The sequence below is a fragment of the Dendrobium catenatum genome, unplaced genomic scaffold, assembly GCF_001605985.2.
Source record: "Dendrobium catenatum unplaced genomic scaffold, ASM160598v2 original_scaffold_144855, whole genome shotgun sequence".
NCBI classification, from domain to species: Eukaryota; Viridiplantae; Streptophyta; class Magnoliopsida; order Asparagales; family Orchidaceae; genus Dendrobium; species Dendrobium catenatum.
Window position 1 is genome coordinate 453,679 of NW_021463285.1, and position 9,964 is coordinate 463,642.

The 9,964-nt window shown below is 39.7% G+C and overlaps 1 protein-coding gene across 1 annotated transcript in view; it reads left to right on the forward strand.

The window, feature by feature from the left end:
• Positions 1-805: 805 nt before the first annotated feature.
• Positions 806-9,964, forward strand: part of LOC110113224 (MLO-like protein 1) — a 27,580-nt gene continuing 18,421 nt past the window's right edge. The window contains exons 1-6 of the mRNA XM_020845694.2: positions 806-981; positions 1,067-1,124; positions 1,239-1,429; positions 2,167-2,283; positions 2,385-2,439; positions 2,541-2,632. Coding sequence (XP_020701353.2) covers positions 853-981; positions 1,067-1,124; positions 1,239-1,429; positions 2,167-2,283; positions 2,385-2,439; positions 2,541-2,632 — 642 coding nt within the window. The 5' untranslated portion in view covers positions 806-852. The remainder of the gene's footprint in view (positions 982-1,066; positions 1,125-1,238; positions 1,430-2,166; positions 2,284-2,384; positions 2,440-2,540; positions 2,633-9,964) is intronic.

The window sequence follows — 9,964 nt, forward strand, 5'->3', positions numbered from 1 at the left end:
ATGCTGAATCTTCATACAACGCTAAGACGCTAAACTTTATTTTTCTCCACCGTTACGAATACTGCAGGACACAATATATCTAGATTATAATCATTATATCAATTAATTCTAAAAAAAAATAAATTTAATATAAAAAGTTAATTGAAAAACTTGTGCAATATTTCAAAACTTTTATTAACTAACTCGTTACTCACATATGGAGACATAATCCTCTGCACAAATTCTTATGTCATTAGTTGTTCTTAGTTCACACAATGTGATTCTATTTAGAATGGACGATATTATCCTAATATTAATATTTAATATACCCCTCAATTATATAAAGACAAGCTCATGTGCTTTGAAAACTTCCATAACTTACAAAATTCATTATTACTCCCTCTCAAAATAATAATAATAATAATAAAATGAATGTTGACCTATACAGCTTTATTGGAGAGAGAGATAAAAAGAAAAATAAAATAGTATAATAAGGTTTGTTTAGGAGAACTTTTTAGTATTTTATTTTTCATATAAAAATCATACTTTTATTTACTATTTTTTTCCTGCTGATTTTCATAAATTTTTTAGAAATTTTTATAATGAATAATATATATATAAACAAATATATATTTTTAAGTATTAAAAATATTTTATTTTCACAAGCTATTTTTGTTCCTAATATATATACTTTCGGTGCTAACAGTTATTGGCTTACTTCTACTCTTCTTCTCTCCATGCGATCTCTCACTCCATACTCCCATTGAACTTTTTTGTGCTTCTGAATCGCATCACATTGGACGAGAGAGAAGGAGAGAAGGAGAGAAGGAGAGAAGGGGAGAAGGAGAGAAGGTTTGGGGTTGAGGGTGGCTAATGGAGGAGGGAGAAGCCGAAGGCGCAATAAAGCTGGAGTTCACTCCGACATGGATCGTCGCGGTGGTTTGCTCTATTATCGTTTTCATTTCCCTCATCGTCGAGCGTCTACTCCATTACCTCGGCAAGGTGATCTTTCTTTCTTTCTCTCCCTCTATATCTATCTCTTCGTTTGTTTTTTTTATCTACCTCTCATTTTCTCATCATCTTGCAGTTTCTGAGGAGGAAGAGCCAGAAATCACTATTTGAGGCCCTTCAAAAAGTGAAAGAAGGTTTGCTTTACTTTATTCGCCGCTCATTTGATAATAGAAAAGAACTAGGAACATCTTTTAATGGGTTTGTGATGGCTGATGGGGAATGATCTGTGAGTTTGGTTTTCGGCGCAGAGCTGATGCTGCTGGGCTTCATATCGCTGCTATTGACGGTTTTCCAGGGTACGATTGTGAAGATCTGCATCTCCAAGGAATGGACGGGCCACTTGCTCCCCTGCAAAGAAGATTCTTCTGCTGACTTGGTCCGCCCTACCGGTGGGAAGCGTCGTCTTCTCTCTTCCCGAGAGTCTTACTGCGATGCTAAGGTCCCATTGTTATTCTAAACCATGTTTCTTTAATTTGACCTCTTATTATTTTTCTTCGGACCACTTTTGTCCAATATCCGGTATTTTTTTGTTTTTTTCAATGGCTTGTTGCGACTCTTGATGTGCAGGGTTTAGTATGAAGGAATAAAAGTTTGATGAATTGTTTAAATTGGTTGAGGAATGGATTATCGTGCTCAGAGTTTAGTTTAGAAAGTACATTGAACTCTCGCTTAGATTTTTGGCACAAAATTTGGGTCAAATCATAGCTCTATTTTTAGATTTGCATAATATATAATTAATCAATTATCCTTTAAACAGTATTCTTTTTTGTATCTTAGCTCTTTGGTTGCTGTGGCCTGCAATCGCAAATTTGTTTTATTTTGATCCTTTTACTTTGACTTATACAATTCTTTGGGGTTGAAATGTTCAAATTAGAGGAGGGATCACTCCTTAGTACTGGATTTGCGGTACATTTGATTCTCTTCAATTATTTTATGATTTTCAAATTCGCAGAAAGAACTAATGGTTGGGCTGCCTTTTCCTGCCAAATTGTTTCTATATTTCCTTTATTTCAGTTATATGGAAAAAATGTTCAACAGGCTTATTACTATAGTTTTTATTGGTGCCACCATCTAAATGCATATCCTAAATAATAATTTATTGGGTAATTATATAAGTATTTAAAATACGATGTGATAAATTTACACCAGTGCTTATTGGCGTTATTAATTTTTCAGTATGAAGTTCCACTGTTATCGGTTGAGGCATTGCACCAGCTACACATCTTTATTTTTGTTCTGGCAATCACACATGTGGTTTATTCGGTGCTTACTATGGTCTTAGCCGGGCTAAAGGTAAATTTGCTAGCCAACTGTCTTTTAATTTTATTTTTGGGAGCCTTCATTATGCGGATTCTGATTTGTTTTACATTTTTTTTATCCTTATCATTATTTAGATACGAGAATGGAAGCATTGGGAGGATTCAATTAAAAAGAACGACTCGGGAAGTGGTACGAGGAAATTATCTTCTTGCAGTCAAAATGGGGATTATTGCCTGGAATGCTTTTTATTGAAGAATTTCTTTCTGACATGTCTGCTCTAACCTGTGCAGTTCCAAGAACAATTGCTCATGTGCACCAATTTGAATTTATCAGGGATCATTTTATGGGTATTGGCAAGGATTCAGAGATTTTAAGTTGGCTGGTAAATAGTTTTTTTTTTTAATTATGTTCACCCGTTTCTTAATTTTCTCAATATTTTTTGTCTGGAAACATTAAACGATGATGTATTTACGTGCTTGTGTTTTACTTATTTTTTCAGAATAATGTCTACTCATGACTTGGTCTATGTTTTACATATGTCATCAATACTTTATGGAGGTGGGTTAACTTTTAAAGTTCCACGCTTTTGAATATGATTTACAATTTTCTAAAACAAGTTTCTTAGTTTAATCTAGAAGCATTACCTGCGATCTTTTTTTTCATTGGCCTTTTTTTAATTTGTAATGTGGTAAATCATTGTCCTTATTCGTACATAGTGGCATCTTCCGGACATAATGACATCTACTAGCATCTTATTGTGATATATTTATGAGAAACATAATTAAAACTTCTTTTGTTCGTAGTAGTAGCTGCAATTTTATGTAAATGATTGAAAAGTTCCTCATGTTGTTAGTTCTGTGTGATATTTGATTGAGTTGATCAATTGGGTTGTACTGTTGTCTTGGATCTCAATTCAGTCTGTTGAGCTCGCTAGGGGGTTATGGGGGATCATCCTCCCCTTGCTTAGGTTCTGGTGTTTTGCACCTGAAAATTTTTTTCCCGTACTTGGTGCCCTTCGATGTGCACCCAAGCGACCTGTTGTTGCATAGTTTGCTGGAAAACGACAGAGAAGCGGAGTGCTGCTGATGTGGGTTCACATTAGCTTAACCCTTCCCGCAAGCACACTCTATTACCCACATGGCTTAGTTACACAACCACTACCTTATTTATGCAATTTTAACTAATGATTAGGGCAAGGACGCAATGTGGGTGACACAATCCAGAATACTCAAACAATTGGATGAGCTCAAGACAGATTTCCGCCGATTTACCACATAGATGCATCTTGAAATACAAAGCCTCAAGTTAGGCTCTGGGAACCAAACGACGAATCGGGGACATCTCCAGACCATCGGCAGGGGCGTCCGAGAGAACGTCCGATGAGCAGATCCCATCCAAAAAATCGTGTAGAAGGCCCTGAAATCACTTTGTCAGATGTGGAAGCTGAATTCCATCAGCATGTTTACATGTCGGATTCTGTCGATGAGGAAGACATGCCTGTGGAGAGACCAAGAAGAATCGGGGTACTACATAGATAGCAAGGTGAGGACCAAGTGAAAATGGATATTCAATTTTTTGAAGGCTGCTTGCACATCGAAGATTATCTTGATTTGGAACGATCCGTCGAGACTTTCTTTGAATATATGGATATCCATGTTGATAAGCAAGTGAAATATGTGGCATGCAAATTGAAAGGCGGAGCAAGCGCTTGGTGACAACAAGTTCTACAAACGAGATATAGAGAAGGGAAGGGTCCTGTCACGAATTGGGCTCAGATGAAGCAACTCCTTTGTAGTCATTTCTTACCCACTATTTTTGAGCAATTACTATATATGCACTACCAACATTGCAACTAGGGCAACCGAAGTGTTAGCGCCTACACTAAAGAATTCTATCGTCTCAGCGCCCGCAACAATCTCAATGAGTCTAACAATTAGATTGTTGCTCTCTACATTGGCTATTTGAAGGATGACATCCAAGATAACTTGGAGTTGAATTCCATTTTGTCCTTGTCCCAGGCTGTGAATTTTGCCTTGAGGCCAAGATGCAGTTGAATCGACCATACATTTAACAGTAAGCGACACTTTTCTGATTCACCCATAACTGATGGCCAAAGTCATACCAATGCCAATGCAAAACCAGTGTACAAAAATAGCGCCCCGGCGGGACCAGCTCCATAGGTCACCGATAACAGATCAACCAACAAGACATGCTCCAATCAAGGAAAATCCCTATACCATATCGACTACTTTAAAATGCTTATGATGTTTTCAGCCCGGTCACAAATCCAACAAGTGTCTTAATCGTCAACAAGTATAACTGTTAAAAGGTGAATCAGAAACCCATCAAGCTGCCGTTGAAGGAGATGTTGAAGATGATTATGAAGAGCTTGAAGGTGATGACGGTGAGCCAGTGATGTGAATTTTAGAAAACAATATTATTAGCTCCGCATCAGACTTCGCCTTCGTAAAGAAACGCCATCTTCAGTACAAAATGCACGATCAGTGGCAATGTGTGTGATATTTTGATTGATAGCGGGTGCACATAAAATATCATTTCTCAATTGGCTGTTAATACATTGAAATTAAAGACTACGAAAAATCCAAAATCCTTATAAGATTAGCTGGGTGAAGCGGGCTATGGAAGTCCTTGTATATGAGATTTGTAGAGTTATTTTTTCCATTGGGAAACATTACACTTGTGAAGTGCTTTGTGACATTATTGACATGGATGTTTGTCTCATCATCCTTGGACATCCTTGGCAGTTTGACACTGGTTTTTTATATGATGGGCGTACAAACTCCTATTCCTTTGAATTGAAGAATAGAAAATTGCGGCTGCTCCCCAATTCTCACAGCACACCTTCACCAGCTCATGAGACTCGGCCATCTTTGAATATTGCTAATGGAAATTCCATTATGCAGTCTGGGCGTGAAGTCAAGGCTATATTGGTTGTGTTTTTAGCTGAGGAGAATTCTATGCTTCAGGCTTCTATGTGCCCAAAGGCACTACAACAATTGTTAGCATATTTTGAAGATATAGCTCCAATTGAGCTTCCACAAGAGCTGCCACCGTTAAGGACAATATAACACCAAATTGATTTGGTTCCAGATGCCACTTTACCTAATTTGCCGCATTATAAAATGAGTCCAACCGAACATAAAGCCATGCAGCAGATTGTTGATGAGCTAATTCGAAGACAAATGATTCAGCCCAGTTTAAGTCCATGTGTTGTACTCGCTTTGTTGGTGCCGAAAAAGGATGGTTCTTGCTGAATTTGTATCAACAGCAGGTCAATTAATAAAATCACCATTAAATACCGCTTCTCGGTCCCGAGACTAGAAGATATGCTTGATCATTTGACCGGTGCTACTGTGTTTTCTAAATTAGATCTTTGAAGCGGTTATCACCATATACGAATTATGTCGGGTGATGAGTGGAAGACCGCTTTCAAAACTAGAGACAGTCTATTTAAGTGGAAGGTAATGCCGTTTGATTTATGTAACGCACCTTCCGCATTTATGCGCCCGATGAATGAGGTTTTAAAACTGTTGCTTGGTAAGTGATGTGCTGTATACTTCGATGATATTTTGATTTTAGCTCATCACCAGAGGTCCATTGGAAACATTTAGCTGAAGTTTTTAAGTTGTTAAGAGGACACAAGCTATATTTAAAGAAGGAGAAATGTGAAATTGCTATGTCAACAGTGCATTTCTTGGGCTTTATAATATCTGCACAAGGTCTTAGCATGGATCCCCGCAAAGTAGCTGCCGTTCGTGATTGGCCTAGACCGTGCACCATTATCGAAGTTCGTAGTTTCCACGGGCTGGCTAATTTTTTGTTGACCCGTATCGGATAAAAAAAATAAAATAATATTTCGTACCTGAGAGCCGCATGTCCAGGAAGTCGGCTACACGTCGTTCGCACGTCTTCGACATTAATCCCACGATCGCCTCTGTCGCGTTAAGTATCGAAGAAACGAGAGAACCGCGCTCTCGATCTCTTGCTCTCTCTCGATTTCCCTCACAATCGCTCTCTCCCTCTCGACGCTGCCGACTACGCTCGTTCGACGACATTCCTTTCTCTGTGAGATCGGAAGTTACAACATTTTTTACGGAAGCAACAACGGGAGCTAACAACTGTGAAGATAACTCTCTCCCTTTCACAATACTTCCTCGGCTCCGTCGATGCTGTCTGACTTTGTTCGTTAGACGAATTTCCCTTCCAGTTCGGGAGTTACGACAAATTGATCAAAACCAACAACGGAGCTCGCTCAGGCTCCTTGTGGTCGCTCGGCTTCGCTCCTTCGACGTCCTTCGTGGCTGACCCGGCCCCGCTCCTCCGTGCTGTTCGACTCGCCTCGACGACTTTGCCTTCGGTCGGATCGGAAGCAACAACGAAAGCTCGCGGCTGTGAAGCTATTTTCCTCCCCTCACATTGCTTCTCCGGTTCCATTCGTGTTGTTCGACTCCGCTCCTTTGACGACCTTCCAGTTGGATCAGAAGTTACAGATTTTGATCGGAAGCAATCGCAGGAGCTCGCTGTTGTGAAGTTAACTTCCTACCTTTGGCGTGCTTCTTCAGTCCTTCATCGCCGGTCGACTTCGCTCATCCGACGACTTTACCTGCCTGTGAGATCGGAAGTTATGATATTTAATCGGGAGTAACGACGGGAGCACGCTGACAGTGAAGGTAACTTTCTACCCTTCACGCGCTACTTCAGCCAAATCCTGTAAATCCTCTAAACAGAGAAGGAGAGGGGGATTAATGGCTTAGAATAGATTAATTTTAATTAATTTAATTATAATCATTTTAATTTATTATAATGATTATAATTAATTACAGTTAATTTTAATTAAATAATTATAATTAATTACAATTAATTATAATTTATTTTAATTAAAGTTAATTTTAATTCATTATAATTAATATTTATTTTTAATTACAATTAACTATTATTAATTAATTATACTCTTGTAGCGTGGTGGGGACGGTCCTCGACCTCGACACCGACACCGCCAATGACACTGCTATGTAAGGTATAATTCCTAAAACTCAGATTCCTCATTCTCGTCGTTTGCGGTGGACCGGAGAACCACCTATACGCGCTCTTGTAACACGGTAGGAGGGAGCCCGATGCGAAGCCTACGACGAGGTGGGTAATCGCCTAAAATCCCATTTTCGACGTTTGCGGCGGACCGGAGAACCACCTATACGCGCTCTTGTAGCACGGTAGGAGGGAGCCCGGTGCGAAGCATACGGCGAGGTGGGTGAGCCCTATACATGCTCTTGTAGCGTGGTGGGGAGAGTCACTGCTGTTCTTGTACGGGTACTACTGAAGGCCCCATACACGCTCTTGTAGCGTGGTGGGATGAAATTCCTACGGCCGCGATGTCTAAGGACACCTGCCATACACGCTCTAGTAGCGTGGTGGGAAGGCCCAGCTCCCCTATTTTCCCCCAAACGGGGGATATGTCGGGGTGCTGCCAAAATTTTCATTGAAATGTACAAAGACTTGAATAATTTGAAGACCCTTCTTGAGCAACAATACAAAAGACCTGCACTTGAACAGAAGTGCACAGAACTTGAACTAAATGAACAGAGGACCTGTACGATGAACAGTGGACTTGTGGACCTAATTCAGAACAAAATCTAAATGGTTTCTAAAGATCAAACCCAAATGAAATAAAATCAAAATTGAGATAAAAAATTCAAATCATTTGAACAAGAAAATGAACTTGCAAAGAACTTCAGAGGATCCTGGACAATCAATTTGAACTTGAACGAGTACTCGAATTGAACCAAAACTTGAGCTTGAATGGAGTCAGAAATCAAGAGGGGAACAAGGAATCCAGATAAGAATTGCACTTGATCCGATCAAAGAACTTAAATCCGTTCTTTAATTCGTGCTATACAACATCAAGTGGGAGTGGTAGACTCGATGAACCCGAGTTTAAATGAGACTTAACTCGGACTCAAACATATGCAAAGAACAAAACTCGGATCATACACGAGGAAATTCAAATTACAAGAGCACTCGTACGGTCAAAAGTGTCACAAAACACGTTATAAGACCTCAATGCATGAAATCCTAAGACAATGCCTGCATGTGTCTATTGATTGAGATGACAATACTGGAGACCAACAATGAAAGACCGTCCCCTGTAAACAAGTACAATTAACAAAACCACCTGAGATTGGTGACAGGTGGGCATGATGTAGGCAACAATGGGTCTCCTACGAACAGTTCCAGGAGCTCGTAGTGGATACAACGGGTCTCCGCAAATATATACAAGTCACTTGTGGATAACAATAGTGGGTATATCGTAGGTACAACGAACCACTGTGGGCACAAGTATTGATATCACCTACGACATCGGTGATCAAGATCTTCAAACTTTTCGGGTACAAGGGCGACTCGATGTACAAAAGGTACACTCCCTGGCAAAATCAGAAAGGAAGGACTTACAAATTAGAACCAAACTTCCTGGTGTTCCAAAGTCTCTTCTTAGTTCTATATTTAAGAAGAAAACAGCTCTGGTACCCACAAATACCGGAAATAACAAATCTGCTACACTGAAGATCCTAAAAGGAGTTCCCCCAAACCAGCAGTCATTGACTCCAAAGTCCAGAAAGATCTCTCCCCGATGATTGAGAAAGGGGAGTCAACATCAAAATCCAACGCCATCGGATCCGCAATACTCGTGCTAGCGGACAGAAGGCGTGTACAAGCCCTCAAATGAAAAGTTGTGCGCACTCAAATAGCTGTTACCTACACAACTACAAATATTTCAAAGTACCCCTGCACATGCACTATAGTTTGTATACATATAGGTACACAATGGGGTATATCTAAATCAATATAAAAATCACCAGCATGGGCCCTGGTGAGCGTGTTATTGGTACACACGCGACGCCTAGGGATGTTGCGCGGGTCGATAAATGAATTCTAGTTCGAACCCGATCCTTCTATACGGATCAATAGAAGTCGACAGGGTTTAAACCTTCAAACAAATACATGGTTGTGGGGATCGATGTATTTGTTTCAATACATTCATATTAGGCCTTCAAGGCTTACAATCAAGAAAAATCACAAACAAAGGCGTAAAGCCTATGAAACCAGATCCTCCTAAGTGGATAAATAAGAGTAGATAGGGTTCGAGATATCGGATAAATATGCGGTCATGAAAGTTGACCAGAATATTTATTTTGTACATTCATATTTGGCCTTCAAGGCTTTCAACAAAGAAAATTCATGAACAAAAGGGCACAAAGCCTACAAGAAATCTGATCCTCGATCAACCGCTTGGTCGAGTCGACAAGGTTCAATCAAATGGAAATGACCCCAAGTACACCCCGATGATGGCCGTGTTGAATGCAAATCTCAACCGGAGGGGTTCACAAATACTTTCAAATGTCTTCCAAAAGTCCATTCAAATTCTAAAACTCCAAAAATGCCACTCAAAATCTTAAAATTCCAAGATATTTTATATTTGAAATCAAACCATCAAAGACTAAAAGCGTAATCCATTTACCCTCCGCAACAGTTTGTCGAGGCGGACAAATTAAAATTTACTTCAGCTCACAAAGAGCCAAATGCCTAGTAAAAATATCACTAGGATCCATTCTCAAACAATCTCCTGCTAGTAAGGACGTGGTACGTGTCCTCTAACCGGCGGTTTCGCCGCCAAATGGCACTGCAGGTAAACGGTTAT